Source organism: Cervus elaphus, chromosome 24, assembly GCF_910594005.1.
Source record: "Cervus elaphus chromosome 24, mCerEla1.1, whole genome shotgun sequence".
Lineage (NCBI taxonomy): Eukaryota > Metazoa > Chordata > Mammalia > Artiodactyla > Cervidae > Cervus > Cervus elaphus.
In genome coordinates this window covers 29,159,679-29,180,513 of record NC_057838.1, presented here as the reverse complement: position 1 = coordinate 29,180,513, position 20,835 = coordinate 29,159,679, and the positions used below count along the sequence as shown (strand labels likewise).

General features: G+C 52.0%; 2 protein-coding genes across 9 annotated transcripts; both read left to right on the top strand.

The window, feature by feature from the left end:
- Positions 1 to 19: 19 nt before the first annotated feature.
- Positions 20 to 11,483, top strand: IL17RC (interleukin 17 receptor C). Of its 8 annotated transcripts, none has more exons than XM_043885931.1 (19): positions 20 to 367; positions 636 to 657; positions 834 to 986; positions 1,256 to 1,330; positions 1,419 to 1,528; positions 2,140 to 2,251; positions 2,524 to 2,568; positions 4,106 to 4,245; positions 4,470 to 4,529; positions 6,284 to 6,338; positions 6,425 to 6,606; positions 6,704 to 6,751; positions 8,122 to 8,167; positions 8,306 to 8,427; positions 8,705 to 8,764; positions 9,285 to 9,333; positions 10,497 to 10,592; positions 10,699 to 10,737; positions 10,831 to 11,483. In XM_043885931.1, the coding sequence occupies exons 1-19, from the start codon at positions 263 to 265 to the stop codon at positions 11,457 to 11,459; spliced, it is 2,148 nt and encodes a 715-aa protein (XP_043741866.1). In that variant the 5' UTR covers positions 20 to 262; the 3' UTR covers positions 11,460 to 11,483. The 8 variants fall into 8 exon arrangements, with proteins under 8 accessions (XP_043741866.1, XP_043741865.1, XP_043741870.1 ...); XM_043885930.1 differs by having other exon boundaries at positions 6,701 to 6,751; XM_043885935.1 differs by lacking the exon at positions 2,524 to 2,568 and having other exon boundaries at positions 6,701 to 6,751.
- A 143-nt stretch (positions 11,484 to 11,626) lies between these two features.
- Positions 11,627 to 20,111, top strand: CRELD1 (cysteine rich with EGF like domains 1). Its single transcript, XM_043885940.1, has 11 exons — positions 11,627 to 11,744; positions 12,271 to 12,463; positions 12,702 to 12,784; positions 15,567 to 15,677; positions 15,980 to 16,071; positions 16,728 to 16,904; positions 16,989 to 17,084; positions 18,009 to 18,092; positions 18,272 to 18,367; positions 18,548 to 18,682; positions 19,450 to 20,111. The coding sequence occupies exons 2-11, from the start codon at positions 12,290 to 12,292 to the stop codon at positions 19,662 to 19,664; spliced, it is 1,263 nt and encodes a 420-aa protein (XP_043741875.1). The 5' UTR covers positions 11,627 to 11,744; positions 12,271 to 12,289; the 3' UTR covers positions 19,665 to 20,111.
- The last annotated feature ends 724 nt before the right edge of the window (positions 20,112 to 20,835 follow it).

The window sequence follows — 20,835 nt, the reverse complement described above, 5'->3', positions numbered from 1 at the left end:
GGAGGGACCGGGCGGGGCGGGAACAGACGGCTGCCTGCTGGGAGCCAAAACGAAAGCACTCTGGCTGGGACTGGCCCGGAGTCAGGACTCCCGGGAGAGGCGAGCGAGAGCGGGCCAGCGCCGGGACCCCAAGGCTGAGGAGCAATTCCAGCCTCTCCTGCCCAGAGGCCCGCGGCTGAGTGGGCGCAGAGGTGTGGTGTCTGCCCCCCCTCGGGGGGGCAGGACAGGGCCTCAGGCCTGGGTGCTGCCTGGCACCTGGAAGATGCCTGTGCCCTGGTTCCTTCTGTCCTTGGCACTGGGCCGGAACCCCGTGGTCCTCTCTCTGGAGAGGGTTGTGGGGCCTCAGGACACCGCCCGCTGCTCTCCGGTGAGTCTGGGCACCTGGGTGGGCTGAGGAAGGCTCCAGGCTCAGTCCGGGGCTGAGGCCCTAGCCTGGCTCCTGTCACTGCCATCCCTGTCAGAACCGCCCTGGCTGGTCTGTCGGGTGCTGATGGGGTAAGAGAAGAATGGGGAGGGGGCAAGAGCTAGATCTGAGTTCTTCTGGGAGGGACTCGAAAAAAGGAGAAAGAGTCAGCGGCGGAGGGAATGTTAGGTTGGGAAGCATAAACTCTGACTTGTCTTTACCTCTCTCCCAGGGCCTGTCCTGCCACCTCTGGGGTGAGTAGCTCTACTTTCAGAGAGGAAGGGTCTTCCTGGGTTGGCAGCAGGGAAGAGGGCTGGGGGCTGTTCAGCCCAGGGAGAGCCCAAAGCTCCTTGGCCCTCCGGGGGTGTCAGGTGTATCCGGACTCCGGGGTCTGAGTGGCTTCAGCACCCACCCCACCCCTCACACGCAGATGGTGACGTGCTCTGCCTGCCCGGGAGCCTCGCGTCCGCCCCAGGCCCCGTGCTGGTGCCCACACGCCTGCAGACAGAGCTGGTGCTGAGGTGCCACGAGGAGACTGACTGTGACCTCTGTGTGCGTGTGGCCGTCCACTTGGCCGTGCACGGTGAGCCTGGCATCCTGTGACTGGGCATTGGGTGCACGTGAGTGTGTCCGATGTGGACACGAGGGTGGGGGAGTCTGTCAGGCAGCCCGGGGCATCCTCAGATTCTCCTGGAGGACATGGGCCAGTGCACACCCCCCAAGTCAGCCTGGTCTCACCGCCCGTCCCCCAGGCCCCAGGCCTGGCCTCTGCTTCCAAGCACCGAGCTTCCTAGAAGGAAGCCAAACCCAGAGCCGAGGCTGGACCTGTGCCTTGCTCTCGGGCCCTTCCAGGGTACTGGGGAGATCCTGACAAAGAAGAGAAGTTCAGAAGAGCCGCTGACCCAGAGCTTGAGGAGCCTAGGAACGGTGAGGAGAAACTGGCCAACCCAGCTGTCGCTGCCCAGAGCCTTGCCCTGGCCTCCTGGGCCTGACCGCCGCCCTGCCCTGTTCACAGTCTCTCTCCAGGCCCACGTCGTGCTCTCCTTCCAGGCCTACCCTACTGCCCACTGCGTCCTGCTGGAGGTGCAAGTGCCCGCTGCCCTGGTGCAGCCTGGTCAGTCTGTGGTATGCAAAACAATAATAACGCTAACCACTTCCTAAAGATGAAATTCATGAAGTACTTTCACGTGCACTATCTCTTTAAGTAAGTCCTGATTTCGGCAGGGCTGTGGGCAAGTCGTTTCAGTCCTTCATGCTCCAGTTTGCCTATCCATAAATAAGGATAGTCCCACCTCGGGACTTCCCCGGCAGTCCAGTGGTTGGGACTTCCAGCTTTCACTGCTGAGGTTTGATCCCTGGTCAGGGATCTAAGATCCCACAAGCCATGAGATGTGTGCCTCCCCCACCAAAAAAGAAAAAGGAGAATAGTCCTATCTCATATGGCTGTTGTGAGAATTAAATGAGTTGATATATGTAAAATACCTGGTATAATGCCCAGCTTGGAAGAGTCTCAGAAAGTTTAATCTTTCTTCTGTAATCCCTTAACTGGCCCTGCTGCCTCTCCTCCTGAGGGTGTGTGCTTTAGCACTAGAGTCCTTGAGGACACGTTCACGATGGAATCTGGGGCCATACAGTATAGTCGTTGGTTGGGAATAGGGCAGAGGGTGAGTGGAGAGGGTCCATGGAGAGGATTCTGAGCCTTATACCACCAGCCTTCCGCCACCCTCTCCTCACAGGGCTCTGTAGTATTTGACTGCTTCGAGGCTGCCCTGGGAGCTGAGGTGCAAATCTGGTCCTACACTCAGCCCAGGTACCAGAAGGAACTCAATCTCACGCAGCAGCTCCCTGGTGAGTGACCCCAGAGCCTGAGAGGCCCCAAGTCTGGCCCCTTGTCTCTCTCCCCACTGGCCACTGCCCCTCTACATTCACCCCCTTCCTTGTCCCAACTCCACTCAGGCACTCTCAGCCCCAGCCTCCCCAGGTGACATTGCTCCCCAGTGGGCGCTGAAGTGGATATGGGTGATATTGAGGGGACAGGGAGTCTTCCCAGGGGTTGGTTTGCCCCCCTCCTTTCTTTGGCCCCTAACCCCACTGGAGGCTTTTCTGTGATCTCTCCCCAGACTGCAGGGGTCTGGAAGTCCAGGACAACATTCAGAGCTGCTGGGGTAGGAGCTAGGTCCAGCTGGGAGGAGGGAGGGGCTTGTTCTGGAGTGGGAGGGACCCTGGGAGTCAACTTCAGGTCTGGCTGCCACACCCCACAGGCTCACAGAACTCATTCATTCATTTATCACACATGATCTGCAGTAGCTCTTACTCAGTGCCAGGCATTCAAAGGTGAATTCTCACTCCTTAGAACAAATATTTATTCATACCAGGGACATCCAGAGGTCCAAAGCATGGTCAGGATTATGGTGTAAACCTCCCCCTAATATATCAAAATAAAAATAGCTTTAAACCATAAAATAAGGGCTAAGGATCTCAAGGTTCTGATGATGTTTTTCACGTGCACTATTTGGACTTTTGTTCCTTTTAAAAAAATACTTTATTTATCATGGTGTACCATACATACAGAAAAGTGTAAAGTCCACTAATTTTAATTCCAGTTCAATTAATTTTTACCTATGTGTACACTTGTAGAACTACCAGCCACATCAAGGTAGAAACACTGTGGTGCTTCTGAACTCTCAAATTATTTCAACTTCATTTTCTGCTTAGTTTCTTAAACTTAAGCTTGATGCCTCTTTGGTAATTCATTTAAGACTGCTCAGCACCAGGGCTTTGATATACAGATACACATCATGGATTTCATGTCTTTATTCATTTAGTAGACCTCGATTCACTTAGTCATCAGATATTTATTGAGTAATTATTCTGCCCCAGGAATATCCCTAGGCACTGGAGATAAACCAATTAAAAAAAGAAAACCTGACAAAAATCCCTGCCCTCACAGAGCTGACATTCTAGCTGGGAGTCAGGGTCACGGTAGAGGTGATGGAGGACAAAATAAACATGTGGAAGTGTGAAATACACAATAAGTTAGATGGTAATTAATGCTACAGAGAAAATTCAGGGAAGAGGGATATGAAGGTTGGGAGTGGCAGTGGTCAGTGGTCAGTCAGCAGAAGGCCTGAAAGAGGCAAGGGAGGAGCCATATGTGTATCCAAGGGGAGAGGGTTCCATGTGGAGGGAAGAGCCAGCGTGAAGGGCCTGAGGCAGGAGTGTGGCTGGTGTGTTTAAGTATTAAACACACTGTTAAGGAGGACAGTGTGTCTGCAGCAGGTGAATAAGGACACGAGTGCTAGGAAATGAGATTAGAGGGGTCACAGCAGCCAGACGGGAGGGACTTGCAGGCATTGTAAGGACCCTGACTTTTACTGTAGGAGTGAGGTGGTGGGGGCAGGCATCAGAAGGTTCTGAGCAGAGGAAAATGCTTTATTTTAGTGGTTATGGGGTACTTTCTGGCTGCAGAGGGAGAAGCAAGGAGAAGAGCCATCTCCAGACCCCATACAGGGGTCTGCACGGGCTCCATCCTGGGGTGCGGCCAAAGTCTGGTTCGCGATGGAGACACAGGCTCTGCCCTCCAGGGGCCCCCTAGTCTAAGTGGTTTGAAGGAAACTCCAAAGGGCAGTGGGTGGGTATGACCCAGGCTTGGCTGTGCAGAACAGGTGAGGGAAGACTGTCTGTCTCTGCATCCCCCCACAGCCCTGCCCTGGCTCAACGTGTCTGCAGATGGCGAGGATGTGCGCCTGGTGCTGGATGTCTCTGAGGAGCAGCACTTCGGCCTCTCGCTGTACTGGAACCAAGCCCAGGGCCCTATAAAACCCTGGTGGCACAGTAACCTGGTGAGGCCTCCCCCACCCCAAGTCCATTCTCACCGTAGGCTGACACCCATGCTAAAGGTGCAGGTGCCTTATCACAGGGGACCCTTGAAAAGGACACAACCACCCACAGTCAAAGCAAGGATCATAAGTGGGGGAATAGCTGCCCGCCTCGTGTCCTTAACTTTGGCCTGCAGCCTTCCTCCTACTCATCTTCTCCAGCTTCTCCCCTTCTACTTGTCCCACAGACTGGGCCACAGACCATTACCTTGAACCACACAGACCTGGTGCCCTGCCTCTGTATTCAGGTAGGAGCAGAGTCCGACTGGGGGCCTGGGGAAGGGGATCAGGGAATCGGTAAGAGGGTTGGTCCTCACCTTCCTGGTGGGATCTATGGCTCCTAGGGGGGCTGCCCCCCAACCCGCCGACCTTTGCTGTCCTGAGTCCTCTTCTTGTGCATGCCTTGAACACTCTCCCTGCTCTTTGAAGGCTTCTGCTACTCCTCCAGTCCCCTCTCTGGGCCTCCCTGGAGAGTAGAGCCTGTGTTGTGAACTCAGACTTACTTGAATCCTGATTCTTGCCATTTCCTAGCTCTGTGACCTTGAGCAATTCACTTCACCTCTCTGAGCTTGTTTCCTATAAGTAAAATGGGAATAACAGTACCAGCCTAAAAGGGCTGTTACAAGGAAGTGTGCCACTTCCAGTTTATATATGCTATAATAATACATTCTCCCTCTGATTGTACACTTAATTGGTCATCAGGTCCCATGTTCTCCCTCTAAGATTCATGTCTCTCATTCTCACTACCTGAAACACCCTCATTTCCTTTTCATAAACACTAATCCTTCCAGTTCAAATGTTACCTCTTTCCCAAAGCTTTTGTTCAAACTCCTGGCCTCTCCTATGTCCAAACGTTCTTGCATTTCTGTCCTTTCTGCTCATTACTTATCATTTCTTTTGTTATTTGGGCACCTGTCTCTTCTTGCACACCACAGATCCTCGGTAAATTGAGTGCTTGATTTATTAATTTGTTTTATTTTTACTACAACTGTGAATCTGTAATTTCCCTGAAGGCAAGGAAATAATTCTATTCCAATTTAGTAATTTCCCTGGAGCTTTGCATAATGCTGGGCATGTACTGGGTGCTAATCAAGTTTGTTAAGTTAATGAATTAATGCGTGAAACTACTGCTTAGTACAGTGTTAGGACATATAACAGACACTCATGAAATGTTTGCTATGACAAACATTTCTCATTTGACAAAAATGTTCTCATTGCCAAGCACAATGCCTGCTACATAGTAGGTGCTCTTAAAGGTTTGCTGAATAAATTATTATATTTCTCCTGTGCTTAGAACAAGGCTAAGCCAAGAATGGGTGCACTTAAAAAGTCTATTGAAAGAATAAATGGAGAATAAATGGATGTGTTCTTCACACTTAGCACAGTGCCTGGCAAGTAGTATATTCTCACAAAGTGATTGTGGATTTAATTGTTGAATGTCCCCATGCCTACCATAGTGCTAAGACACATAGTAGGTACTCATTAAAAATTTGTTGAATGAAGATGTTGCCAGATCTTGGCATGGGGATTGCCGACAGAATATATGTGTGCAATTCTAGGACTTTGCAGAGAACAAGAAGACCATATGTTTGTGAAATACGTCCTCCCTCTATATTCAGTATCCTAGAGGGATTAGTTCCAGGACTTCTGTGGATACCAAAGTCTGTGATCCTCAAGTCCATTATATGATATAAAATGGTGCGGTATTTACATATAACTTACTCACATACTCCAATATATTTTAAATCATTTCCAGATTGTTTATAATACCGAATACAACCTAAATGCTATATAAACAGTTTCCTGTAGATAAATTCAGGTTTTGCTTTTTGCAACTTTCGGGAATTTTCTCCCCAAATATTTCTGATCTGAGGATGAGGGAAGGTGGATAAGGAGGGCCAAGGAGGGCTGACTGTTTGGGGCTGAATGAATGCATCGCCAGGGCTTTAAGCAGAGGGTTGGCTGGGTTGAAATGACCTGCGGAGCTCTCTTTCCTTTCTAGGTGTGGCCTCTGGAGCCCGATTCTGTCAGGACCAGCATCTGCCCCTTTAAGGAGGGTGAGTGAACAGGTCCTGCCAGGCCGGGAGCACTGCGGGAGGGACCTGCTGGTGAGCAGTACAGTGACCTGGTCCTCTGCCTGCAGACCCCCGTGCACACCGAAACCTCTGGCGCGCTGCCCGGTTGCAGCTGCTTCCACCGCGGGGCTGGCGGCTAGACGCGCCGTGCTCGCTGCCCGCCGAGGCCACTCTGTGTTGGCAGGCACTGGATGGGGGCCCCTGCCTGCCGCTGGTCCCACCGCTGCCCCGAGAAAATGTTACTGTGAATGTAAGTGAAGCGGCAGGAGGTTTCTGGGGTTGGGGAAGGAAGGGGAGCCCAGGAGCCCACTTTCATGACCTCATGAATTATCCTCTTTCCACAGAAGGTTCTTGAGTTCCCCTTGCTGAAAGGCCACCCGAACGTCTGTGTCCAGGCAAGAAGGGGGTGCCAGAGAACTGAGCTGGGGACAGGACCGCACGGACCCCCAGTCTTCTGGATCCACTTTATCCTTGGGTCCCTGGAGCAAAGTGGTTACCAGCTTCCTCTTTAGGAGCTCCACTATTTACTTTAGCAGTGCATGGCATGAGAGCCTGGGCACTTCACCTGTCTGAACGTCAGTCTCCTCATGTATTTAATGGGGATGATGATAGTAACTACTTCATAGAGTGGTTATGAAGATTAAATAAGTGCTTCACCTTGGTGACTGGCACAAACTAAATGTTCAGCAAACCTTAGCTGCTTTGATTAATTGCTATAACTATCCCATTTCCCTACCTGGAGAAATGGGTTGCTTTACAACCTCAAAGGGTGGTTATAAAAATATTAATTCAAGATTTATTGAGCAACTACTATATGCCAAGCACTGTTTTAGGCTTGGGATAGCTGTGTCAGTGAATAAAACCAATAAATATTCCCACCTTTAGAGAGCTTATGTTCTAATAGAAAAAGACAGACAACAGACATAATGAGTAAATTACATAGTCTGTTATAATTGTGTATAATTGCTATAGAAAAAGATGGGGAAGGATAAAGGAGGGTTGTAGTTGCAATTTCAAGAGGGGCAGTCAGATGAGGCTTCTTTGAAAAGATGGTTAGATGAGAAGGGAGTATATAAAGTGCTATCAGAAATGAAAAGAGTAGGGACTTCCCTGGCAGTCCTTTGCATTCCAGTGGAGGGGGTACAGGTTTGATCCCTGGTTGGGGAGCTAAGATTCCACATGCCTTGCAGCTGAAAAACCAAAACATAAAACAGAAGCAATACTGTAGCATTCAATAAAGACTTTTAAAATAGTCCACATCAAAAACAAATTTTATTTTTTTAAAGAAATGAAAAGAGCTAATTTAGGACTGGGTTTCCCAGGTGGCTCAGTGGTAAAGAATCCGCCTGCCAACGCAGGAGACATAGGTTTGATCCCTGGGTTAGGAGGATCCCCTGGAGAAGGAAATAAACCCACTCCACTATTTTTGCCTGGGAAATCCCACGGACAGAGGAGCCTGGTGGGCTACAGTCTATGGGGTCACAAAAAAGTTCAGACACAGTTTAGAGATTAAACAGGGAAGCAATTTAGGGCCGTCAGGCCCTTTAGCACAGATAACCTCACAAGGCTGAGGCTGAGAAAGATGGAGTGATTCCTCATTAACCAGCCTTGAACCTAGATCTGCCTAAGTTCAGGTCCAGAGTCCAGACCACCTCCTCTCCCAACCTGACAGGCCTCCCCCTTGTCTCTCCTTCCTTCTCTTCTGATTTTTCTGGCCTCAGCTTCTCTCTTCCTCATGTCTCTAACTCTGGCCTCTTCTGAGCAGGTGAGCACCTGGGAGAAGATACAGCTGCAAGAGTGCTTGTGGGCTGGTGAGTGGGACCTCGGGGGAGGCTGGGGCAAGGCCACTGCGATGGGGTGGACCCAGGAAGTGCCAGCTCCTGGGTGAAGGTCAGGCATGGAGCAGGGTTGGGCTGGGTCTAACTCAGAGTGGGTCTCACCCTTTCCAGACTCCCTGGGGCCCCTCAAGGATGACATGCTGCTGGTGGAGACACGAGGCCCCCAGGACAATGGTTCCCTCTGTGCCTTGGAACCCAGTGGCTGCACCCCACTGCTCAGCAGGGCATCCACGGTGAGGGATGGCGGACCCTCCTCCATGTCCCTTTCCAGCTCCATCTCATACCTGACCTCAAATTTTCACTCTCTTCACATTCCCCTCCTCTGAGCCAAGCCCTGTGCTGGTCTCTGGCAATGTGGGGGTGACTTAGACTTGGGCCTTGTTCTCACTGGCCTCTCAAAAGTCTCCCAGCACCACCGTCCCCCCCCCCAACTATTCTGCCCACCTGTAGTCTGGTGGTCTCCTAGGTGTGGTGCCTCTAGGTGACAGCCCCCACTCCTTGGCTTGGCAGAGGGCAGCTCGCCTTGGAGAGCAGTTACTACAAGACGTGCAGTCGGGCCAGTGTCTACAGGTAAGTAGGTGGCAGGAGGGCCCTTCCCAATGCCAAAAGGTAACAGGCTTCAAACCCTGTCTTAAACCTCTTCTACCTCTTCCTGTGCCTAGCAGGAAAGAGAACCCTCCTGGGGCAGGGTTCTCCTCACTGTCCTCTAGCACCCATCCACCCATGTGCTTATTTTGTGTCTAGCCCAGGGAAAGCTAAGGGTTGAGCCACTGTCCCCAAGTTGCTCACTGCTGGGTAAGAAACCAGCAAACAGATAACCACTGGGTTAAGACAGTCAATAACCAATGTGTTAAGCTTTGGGTTCCAGGGGACATTCAAAGAAAGATCTCTTTTTGTGGGCCAGTTCTGGCACCAGGAGGAAGGCAGAGTCCAGAAACCAGGCACAGCATGAGCAAATCAGAGCAGCTTGTGGCAACCTGCTGTGTGTGGGGGGATATGCATGGTTGAGGCTGCAAATTTGGAACCGGAACTTGGTGGGTGTGGAACACCAAGCTGGGGCCCTGGATTTGCTTTTGTTTGTATCTTACAGCTGTGGGACAATGACCTGGGAGCACTCTGGGCCTGCCCCATGGACAAGTGTGAGTATTACAAGAACTGCCCTTGTCTGTACCGGGAGCTGGAATTTTGACAGGGACCATTCCCAGGGAAGCACACACAATGGCCTTGTCCTTCCCTGGCTAAGATCAACCAGAGGGTAATTCCTTCATTAATTCACAAACTAATCTGGTGATCCCAGCATCACCAGAGACACAATCCTTGTCCTCACGCCAGTGTCCAAAGCCCTGAATGCTTATAGAGGGGAGCTGACCTAGGTCAGGTGAGTTCAGGGGAAAGGTTGGACATGAACTCTGAAGGCTGAGCTAGATGAAGGGGGTGGGCAAAGATGCATTTTTGTGAAGACCCTGGGTGATTTTTTGAGGAACTCCAAGGTGGCCAGTGTGACTGTGTTTTGAGAGGTAGACCTCTGTCATGAGATGAGGACATGAGGGCCATTGTAGGGCCTTGGGAACCAATGTAACCAATTTGGATTTTATATTAAGAATAGCAGGAGCTTCCTGAAAGGCTATAATCAAATTTGCATTTAAAAAGATCTCGGGCTGACATGTGGTAATGAAAGTGAAAGTGAAAGTCAGTCAGTTGTGTCCAAGTCTTTGGGACCCCATGGACTATACAGTCCATGGAATTCTCCAGTCAGAATACTGGAGTGGGTAGCCTTTTCCTTCTTCAGAGGATCTTCCCAACCCAGGGATCAAATCCAGGTCTCCTGCACTGCAGGTGGATTCTTTACCAACTGAGCTATGTGATAATGAGTTAGAGGCAAAAAAGAAAGAGGTCAGGGACACCAGATAGAAGGCTGCTGCAGTCATCCAAGAGAGTGAGGTCAAGAGTCCAGCAACCCTAGCCTTGGAGTGGGGACAATAATCTTAGCTGACATCTGAGCACTTACTGTGTCCATCCAGCATTATGTTCAGTGCTTTATGTGGGTCAGTACATACAGTCCTCACAAGAATCCTCTGAAGTAGATACCATTGTTATCTCAATTTTACAGAGGTGAAAACTGAGGCAGGTGAAGTCACTTATCCAAGGTCACCCAAGTAGACTGATCTGTGTTCATACCCTGTACTCTGACCCTATGAGCTCTGACTTTGGGCAACTCACTTCATTTCTCTGAGCCTGTGTTTTTCTCCTTCGTTAAGTGGGGGTCTCTTAACAAGCCCATCTTCTCCCTTCATTCTCCTAGACATCCACCAGCGCTGGGTCCTGGTCTGGCTGGCCTGCTTACTCTTGGCCGCTGTGCTTTTCCTTCTCCTTCTTCTCAAAATGAACCATGTGAAAGGTGAGCGCTTCCCAGCTCCCCATTCCCCAGGGGGCAGGACTGGAAGTTGGCCAGGAGAAAGCGGGGACCGGGCTGACCGGCTGCCTCCGCTCCTCTCCCCTCGCAGGGTGGCTGAGGCTCTTGAAGGAGGACATCCGCGCGGGGGGTGAGTGTGAGCAAGAGCCGGGCGGGGCCCGCCCCCAGCGGGCAGGGCCTCGGGCCAGCTCACGTCTCCCTCCCGCTCTGTTCTCTCCCGCAGCTGCCGCCCGGAGCCGCGCGGCTCTGCTCCTCTACTCCGCCGACGACGCGAGCTTCGAGCGCCTGGTGGGCGCCCTGGCCTCGGCACTGTGCCAGCTGCCGCTGCGCGTGGCCGTGGACCTGTGGAGCCGCCGCGATCTGAGCGCACAGGGAGCGCTGGCCTGGTTCCACGCGCAGCGGCGTCAGACCCTGCAGGAGGGCGGCGTGGTGGTCCTGCTCTTCTCGCCCGGGGCCGTGGCGCTGTGCCGCGAATGGCTGCAGGATGCCACTTCGGCGCCCAGGGCGCACGGCCCCCACGATGCCTTCACTGCCTCGCTCAGCTGCGTGCTGCCAGACTTCTTGCAGGGCCGCGCGCCCGGCCGCTACGTCGGGGCCTACTTTGACAAACTGCTGCCCGCGGACGCTGTGCCCGCCTTGTTCCGCAGCGTGCCAGTCTTCTCTTTGCCCTCACAGCTGCCCGACTTTCTGGGGACTTTGCAGGGGCCCGCCGCCCCCCGCCCCCGGCGGCTCGCGGAGAGAGCGGAGCAAGTGTCCCGGGCCCTGCAGCCTGCCCTGGATAGCTGTTTCCGGCCCCCAGCGGCCCTGGGGACAGGACGCGGGATGGGGCCTGAGGCAGGAGACAGGACTTGAATAAAGTCAGACGCTATTTTTCTACCCGTGTCTCCAGTGTGTCTCCTCAGCGACTGTCCACCAAACTACCAGCATCCGGTATCCCCGCGCCCCTTTAACTCCCGGACAGGTGCAGTCCGGAGACGTCTCTGGTTGGCTGGCATGGGGTGACGCAATAGCACATGGCCCGCTGCCATTGGCTGTGGCGTGGGTTCCGCCCCTCCCGGCTGCGGAGTAGGCGGTGGGTGCACGTCTTACGCAGCCGCTGCGTTGGGGAAGATTGAGCTGCTGGCGGCCGCGGGCTGGGTGGGTAGTCTCTTTCTCCTCCTCGGCCTCTGTGGATCTGGATCCTTCCTTGACCGCTAGTGGGCCACGCCTTTGCCGTCTGAAGGCCCTGGACCTGACCTCTTCATATCCGGATCCGGGCTCCTCCACCCTCCCCCACACCGGAGTTCCGGACTCCTCCCCCCAAGACCGTTCATCCGGAGTCTTCTCCCGCAGTATTTAGGAATCTGACCAGTTCTCCATAATTCCGCTGATTCAGCCTTTTAGAACCGTATTCCGACTCTAAAACGATGGGCTGACTCCTACCTCCTTGCCGAGGATCCTGGCCATCTCCCCCCCGCAGCGGCGATGCTAACTTATTACCGTCCTGGAATTTTAGAATAGCTTCCTTTCCCTAACTGCCTCCCCTCCCTCGGACTTAACCCAGTCTAGCCTTCTTTTCTTATAACACAGATCTGGGCCCCCAGACCCGCAGCACCGCAGAACCCACCCTTTTCCTTCCCACTTGGCTTCCCTAGTGAACCCTCCCCATATCCTCTGTCTACAGGTCCCCAGCCTGGGAAAAGATGGCCCCAAGATCCTCAAGGGGCATGGCCCCAGCTCTGCTCTGTGGTCTGAGCCTCTTCCTTGGCTTCCCAGGCCTGGTCTGGGTCCAAATTTCTGTGCCTCCCCAGTCTTCTCCCCACACTGAGCCCCATCCGTGTCACACCTGCCGGGGACTGGTTGACAGCTTCAACAAGGTGGGTGCGTCAGCAATGTAAGAGGAGGGGCCAGCTACTGTAACACAGGGGTTGAGAGTTTGGAGCTCTGGGATACAAGTCTGTATGGACTCATGTCCCAGCTTGGTTACTTGCTGTTTGAATAGACTTGGGCAGGTTGCCTCTCTGCCTCAGTTTCCTGGTTTGTGAAATACAAGTGCTGGAATGTGCCAGGCAGTGTACTTAGCTATTTAATATTACTAATTTTCTCCATTTCCAGGGCCTGGAGAGAACCATCCGGGACAACTTTGGAGGTGGAAACACTGCTTGGGAGGAAGAGAAGTTGTCCAAATACAAAGACAGGTAAGAAAGAGGCTGGAGGGGTGAGTTTGTATACCTAACATCCCAGTCTCTGCTATGCTGGTGGAGGCCTAGAGACTCGTGGCCAATGTCTCTGAATACAGGACAGCACTAAACAAGCCAATCAGAATCCCACCTTCAAGGAGCTTACGTTCTAGTAGAGGAGACAGTGAATAGATAAGTTGTTATTGTTTAATCACTAAGTCACTTCTGACCCTTTTGCAACCCTGTGGACTGAAGCCTGCCAGGCTGCTTTGCCCATGGGATTTTCCAGGCAAGAATACTGGAGTGGGTTGCCATTTCTTCTCCAGGGGATCTTCCTGACCCAGGGATCAAATCCACATCTCCTGTATTAGCAAGTGGATTCTTTACCACTGAGCTACTAGGGAAGCCCAACAAATTAATAAAGTCATATCAGGTGAAGCAGGATGGACTGCAGATTGATGGGAGACATTGCATTCAGCGTATGACATTTGAACAGAGACCTGAGGTGCAGAAGTAGACTGCAACAGTTCAGGAAAGGGTTTGGACAGAGTGGGACTGAGCTTGATGTATTTGAGTAGCGGTTGGATTTGGAGTGAACTGAAGGGAGAATGGCAGAAGATGAAGGCAGAGGGCCCGGAAAGTCACAGACAGACATTTAGATTTTGCTCTGAGTATATCAGGAAGTCATCAGAAGGTTTGGAGCCGGGAAGTGATAACAGTTTTATTTATACCTACAAAAGGTCTCTCACAGGGACAGATTATAGGGGGTGGTGGTGGAGGAGCAGGAAGACCAGTTGGGAGGCTAGGTCATAGACTAGGCATGTTGGCAGTGGTGGATATGGTGAGAAAGGGTCAGTTTCTGGGTTTATTTTGCAGATAGGATAGGACATGATGATGGAATCATTATGAGGTGTGAGAGGAAAAGAATAAAAGGTGCTCACTCCGTTTGGGGCCTGAGCAACTGGGTGAATAGTGGGACTGTTTTCTGAGATGAGATAAATGGGTCTAGGGGAGGCATGGAATGAGGTGTTCTCTTTGGACATATTGGGCTGCAACGTCCATTAAATAGTCAAGTAGAGTTAGATGTAGGAGTCAGGAGTTCAGGGGAGAAATAGGGCTGGAAACATGAATTTGACAGTCATCAACATATAGTCAGTTTATAAAGCCAGGGAACAAGATGAGATTTTTTTTTTCTTTCTCTCCATTTATTTTTATTAGTTGGAGGCTAATTACTTTACAATATTGTAGTGGTTTTGCCATACATTGACATGAATCAGCCATGGATTTACATGTGTTCCCCATCTCGATCCCCCCTCCCAAGATGAGATTATATTGAGAGGAGAGGCCCGAGTCCTAGACCCTTTAGCTTTTCAAAGTCTAATCAGGGATTGGAATGCCATGCTTGAAATTAGGCCATGTTGTCAGTTGTGATCCTTTATACCTACGGGAAGATAGATCACTTCACCTTTGATCCTCATCCTTATCCGTAAATTGGGAGTATTAAAGTCAATCCAGTTTTATATGATTGTGGTAAAGATTAAACTGTGATTAAACCGCTAGAAAGAAAAGTTTTGTTACTATGTAACATTGGTCATTTTCCTTTCCCTCAGTGGGCCTCAGTTTCCTCATTTGGGAATGAGGGGGTTGACCATGGTAACCCTAAGGGCCATTCTAGCTCTATAACGGTTCCTGTTTTTTGGTTTTATTTTAAGTCACCACCTCCTATATGCCAGGCACTATGCCAGACCCTTTAAGCATAATGTAATGCATTTTTTGTATTGTATATACATTAAACATTTTTTTTATTGTTGTAGAATGCAATAACATAAAATTTACCATTAGATAAATTTACCGTTAGATATACCAATGTATATTAAATATTTAGTATATACATTTAGTATATTCAGTGTTTTGCAACTATTACCATCATCTAGTTCCCAAACAATTTCATTCCCCAGAAAAGAAACTCCATCTCCATGGAGCATCATTCTCTCTTCCCCCGGCTGCTGGAAACCACTAATCTGCTATATGTCTCTGTGGATTTGCTGATTCTGTTGGAATCATACAATATAGCCTTTTATGTCTGGCTTCTTTCACTCAGCATAATGTTTTCAGGGTTCATCCACTTTGTAGCAGATATCAGTACTTTATTACTTTTTAAGGCTTAGTTATATTCTGTTGCATTAATAGACCACATTTGTTTATCCATTTATCAGTTGATGGACATTTGGGTGGTTTCTGCCTTTTGGCTACTGTGTATAGTATTGCTGTGAATGGTTGTGTACAAGTTTTTGTTTGAACACCTGTTTTGCATTCTTTTGGCAAAGTATCCAGGAGTGGAATTACTGAGTCATATGGTGATTCCATGTTTAACTTATGGAGAAACTGCTGAATGGTTTCCACAGTGGCTGCACCATTTTTCATTCCCACCTGCTATATAGGAGGGTTCCAGTTTCTCTACATCCTTGCCAACACTTGTTATATGATATGTTTTTAAGCACATCTACCGAGCAAGGCTATCATATTATGTTGTACAGATGCAGGGACTGAGCTGTTTTCCAGCAAATCTGCAGGGGAGTCACTGTCCCCATTTTACAGATGAGAAAACATGCTTAGGAGAGATTAAATGACCTGCCCAAGGTCACACCACTAGACTGGAACCCAGCTCTGTCTGACTCCCAAAACTAGTACCCCTTGGCCTGTGGCCTTTGACACTGTGGCACCAGGTGGGGGAAGGGATTATAAGGAGGGTAGTCGGTGGGCTGGAGAGTGTTCCTACCACCCCTGCCTGTCCCGTCAGTGAGACCCGCCTGGTAGAGGTGCTTGAGGGCGTGTGCAGCAAGTCGGATTTCGAGTGCCACCGCCTGCTGGAGCTGAGTGAGGAGCTGGTGGAGAGCTGGTGGTTTCACAAGTGAGTGACGGGGGCCTTCCTGGGAGGGGCTAAGGCCAGGCCGGCTGGTTAAGCAGGGGGTGGTGAGCTCGGGGTATGTCCTCCTTTGGCTCCTTCCTCCAAACCCACATGTGCCAAGGACTGCTGGGGAGCCAAAGCTCCCTCTCTGAGCTGCAGTCTACAACTCTGCCAGACAAGATGAGGGCGGCCTTATGGGTCCTGTGCCCAAAATGGCTGTGTCACAGATGCTATGGGAGGTTGGGGGGTGGGGTGGGCAGCACCTCTGACACTGTCTCAGCCCCCGCACTGTCCCCCCACCTCAGGCAGCAGGAAGCCCCCGACCTCTTCCAGTGGCTCTGCTCAGATTCCCTGAAGCTCTGCTGCCCCTCAGGCACCTTCGGGCCCTCCTGCCTTCGTGAGTTTTTCCAGGTCCTCTTGGGGGCTAGAAGGGAACTGCTGGGGCCAGGGGGCCAGTTGTGGCCCCGCCCCTGGCTGGCTCTGTGAGCTCAGGCTCCTCAGATCACTTCTCTGGACGTGTCTACTCACCTACCTCACAGAGCTGGTTGGTGAGATGAGCAAATCAATGGGGAATGACTGAAAAGAGATATGGGGCTAGACTGAGTCAGATGGGACCATGGTTTCTATCATGTATTTGAAAAATCCCCCCAGCCCCAGCCCCACATTTCCCATGCCTGGACTAAGGGACTAAGGTACGACCTTCTTAGGGACAGGCCTTGAAGGCCCTGCTCTCACCAGTTTTTTTCCACACAGTCCTGAGACAGGAGCTGAACTTACTACCAGCCCCTTTTAGAAAAATCTCTCTTGCAGCTGCACATATAAAGAGTTAGCAACAAAGATGGGCAATGCAGTCTTCCTAAAAGAAAAGATTTGTGATTAACCTAACCATTCCACAATGGAGTGGTTAAGTAAATTTCATAAAGTTTTATGACAGAATATTATGGCATTGTTAAAATGGTTTCCTCTCCAAAAATGTTTACTGACATGGGGGAAAATACTCTCTACATAAGAAGTTGTATTTATGATCCCACCTGTTTCGGTGTCTGCCCACAGCCTGTCCTGGGGGTGCGGAGCGGCCCTGCGGTGGCTACGGCCGTTGTGAAGGGGACGGGACTCGAGGGGGCAGCGGGCTCTGTGACTGCCAAGCTGGCTACGGGGGTGAGGCCTGTGGCCAGTGCGGCCTCGGCTACTTTGAGGCGGAGCGCAACGCCAGCCATCTGGTATGTTCGGGTAGGTAGCCCAGAGGCGCGGGGCCGGGCACGGGTGAGTGGGATGCCGGTCTGCCCACCCTCATACTTCCCCCGTTGCGCCCAGCTTGTTTTGGCCCCTGTGCCCGCTGCTCAGGACCTGAGGAGTCACACTGTTTGCAGTGCAAGAAGGGCTGGGCCCTGCATCACCTCAAGTGTGTAGGTGAGTGGCACCCTGTCTGGGAGGGCAGGCAAGGGCTTGGTGCCCCATCAACACACATATCTCTAGGCTCGACCAGTCCAGTCTCCATCTTCATAGAGAAATATCAACCTGGGTGGAAAAGCGGGAAAGCAACCAGGCACTTTCAGTAGAGACCTATTGTTGTACAGCGGGAAATGTGTCTCATCCAGTTTGGTGGTGGTGGGGAATCAGGAAAGGCCTCTTGGAGGAGGTGTCAACTGGGCTCTGGTCTTGAAGATTGGAGAAGGGTTAGCCAGGGGAATGAGGATACTGAACTTGGGGTCAGGAAACCTGTGTTCGAGACTTAGTTTGGTCCCTGTCTTGTCATTTAGATAGATCGAGGGTAAAGGCTAAGCTGCTGTAACAGAAAGATCCCCAAAGACTGTGGCTTAGTGAATATAGAGATTTCTTTTCATCTCATATCAGTCTTGAAGCCAGTGGTCCAGGCTAGCAGAAAAGCTCCGCTTATCACGGTCATTAGGACCTGGATTCCTTCTGTCTTCCTGTGCAGTCCTCCCCTGGGTATTGTCTTCCTGGTTGAGGCTGGATCATGGGCACCTCTTTGTCCACCACCTGGCACTGAGGAGGTGAGGTAGAGAACGAAGGGCACAGAGCATCTAAGTCCGTTGTTTTAAGGCCAAGCAAAAAGGGCAGCATGTCACTTTTGTCTGCGTCCCATTGGCAAAAACTCGGTCCCAAGGCCACAGTTAGCCACTAAGTTGAAAACCAGTAGTCTCCAGGTGGCCAGCCCGAGTCCAGCTGCACCCCTGTGTCCAGGTGGCGGACAGCCTGCTGTCTCAGCCATACTCTTTGAGCCCGGGCAAGTCCTTTCCCAACCACCCTGGCCTCAGCTTCCCTGTGAGTGAAATGGGGACTGAAGTCTCCACCCTGCCGGCCTCTTCGCAGACATTGATGAATGCGGCACGGAGCGAGCCAGCTGTGGAGCCGACCAGTTTTGTGTGAACACGGAGGGCTCCTACGAGTGCCGGGGTGAGTGTCTGCTCCTGTCTTCTGGGGACAGCTGTGGGGAGGGTGGGAGGGGCTGCCGACGCCTTTCCCCACAAACTGCTGCCTTCCCAGGTGCCCCAACCCCCCCACCCTAGGTCCCTTCTGGAGCAGCGCTCCCCCAGGCCACGGGCAGCTCGCCCTCATCTCTCTCCCTGCTCCAGACTGTGCCAAGGCCTGCCTGGGCTGCATGGGGGCGGGACCCGGCCGCTGTAAGAAGTGTAGCCCTGGCTACCAGCAGGTGGGCTCCAAGTGTCTCGGTGAGTGTCCTGCCACCCACGAGTGCCTCGCCCACCACGAATCGACAGGGGCTGGACTGTGGACGGGGTGTGGGAAGGAAGGGCGGAATATTGCCTGGGCCAGGGCAGCGGGGTGTCAGGATGTGAGTGAGATGGGACCCTGGCGGTCAGGGCTCTGAGCCCTCCTTGCCCTCCTTCAAGATGTGGACGAGTGCGAGACGGCGGTGTGCCCAGGAGAGAACCAGCAATGTGAGAACACCGAGGGCAGTTACCGCTGCGTCTGTGCCGACGGCTACAAACAGATGGAAGGCATCTGTGTGAAGGAGCAGATCCCAGGTGAGCCCCAGGAGCCCGGGGAGGGGAGTTTCCCATACAGGAGGAGGGCCGGCAAGCCCCTCACCTGGGCAGCTGCAGACCTTCCCTTCCCCACCCCTTCACGAGGCTGCCCTGGCACAAGAACCCCACCTTCCAGGCTGGCCTTTGGTGGCCTCACCCTTCCCAGGGTAGAAAGGAAATCTGACTTGGCGTCAAATCATTCTGCCTCCCTAAGCCTCTTTCCCCATCTGTCCTTGCCCAGCTGCTGAGGGCTGTTGTAAGCTGTGGGTGTGATGAGATGAAGGACAATCACAGTGATGGTGATAGTGACCATCTGCATGGTTTCGAACTACATGTCACATGCTGTTCCAGGCATGTTGTACATACTGACTGATTTCACCCCTAAAACAAACCCTGTGTGATAGGTCTTATTCTCATCCCCACTCTGCATAGTGGAAACAGGGACACAGAGAGATGAAACAGCTTGCCCAGGGCCCCAAGGTAAGCAGGTGGCAGAGCTGGTGTCAAATCCAGGTGCTCTGACTCTGGAGCTGGGCTTGTACACGTGCTCTGACATGACTGTCTTACATGGCCTTGGGCAAACCTCTCTGCACCTCAGTTTTCCATTTAGTGAAACACGGATAATAACTGCCCATCTGGGAGTTGTTCTCAGTGGCGAATGATGCCGTGTGGTGGCGTGCCCAGCGGGCATGTATGTGGCAGCGATGATCAGGCGTGTAGGAGGCTCCAGAAAGAGGAAATGAGTGACAGGCGCTTCTCTTGCTCAGAGTCAGCGGGCTTCTTCTCGGAGATGACGGAGGACGAGCTGGTGGTGCTGCAGCAGATGTTCTTTGGTGTCATCATCTGCGCACTGGCCACACTGGCTGCCAAGGGCGACTTGGTCTTTACCGCCATCTTCATTGGAGCTGTGGCAGCCATGACTGGCTACTGGTTGTCAGAGCGCAGTGACCGTGTGCTGGAGGGCTTCATCAAGGGCAGATAATTGCTGCCACACCTGCATCATCTCCTCCTGCCCAGGCTGCCCTCAAGGTCAGGACTCTCCCATCTGGACACTTGAGGCACTTGCTTTATTTTTGAGAGTGGGGTAAGCACCCCCTCCCCACTTCATAGAGCAGCCCAGACACCAGGCCCCTGGGGTGAAAAAGTAGCCCAAAGGGCGGGTGCCTTGAGATCTTGACCTTGGGGCACTGGGCCGGCTTCACAATGTGTGAATTTTTTTTAAACAGTGTCTCCTCGTTGTGGCTGCTGGTGAGCTTTGGCCCTTGCCCAGGGTGGGGTGGGAGAAGGTGTCCCTGCAGGGGTGGGCCCTTCACAGCCCCCTCCTGCCAGCTGCATGCTGCCAGCTCCTGTTCTGTACTCACCCCCCTGCCCCTCGGCCACTGATTTATTTATTCATCTCAGGAAATAAAGAAAGGTCTTAGAAAATGGAGAAGCTTGTCTTCCTACCTGTTCCCACCTGCCATGGGTTGGCTTAAGCTACTGAGAGCCCTCCACCCTTGGGGAAGTTTCCTAAAACCCTAGGAAACTGAAGGCTCTCTTGATGGGAGGAGTAGAAGGAAGGCAAAGGAGAGCCTTGGCCCTGAAGTATGTTAAAGAGGAAGGGGGATGGCGGAACCAAAGGAATGGAACTTTCTCAGTTCAGTACTACCTATCATTTGCCAAAGGACCCTGACAAATGACTCTTCTATAAAATGGGCATGATAATGCTTCCCATTCAGGCTTAATGTGAGAATTAAGGTGATGGATATAAAGAGCTGAAAAGTGTACAGCAGATAGATATTCCATGAAATATTGGTAGCCATTACTTCTAAAGCCTCCAAGGGGACTTCCTTGGTGGTCCAGTAGTTTAGAATCTGCCTGCCAATGCAGGGGACACGGGGCTCGATCCCTGCCAGGAAGATTCCATGTGCTAACGGGCAACTAAGCCCATTCACCACAACTACTGAAGCCCCCGTGACCTTGAGCCCATGCTCTGCAACCAAAGTAGCCCTCCCTGGCCACTGGCCAAGACTAGAGAAAACCCACACACAGCAAGGAAGACCCGGTGCAGACCAAGAAAAAAAGCCTCGGAGAGTTGAGTGCCCTTTCCTTTGGAATTCCTCCCTTCCACATTACACACAGGACTTGGAATCACTAGGTGGGTGGGTGAAGGG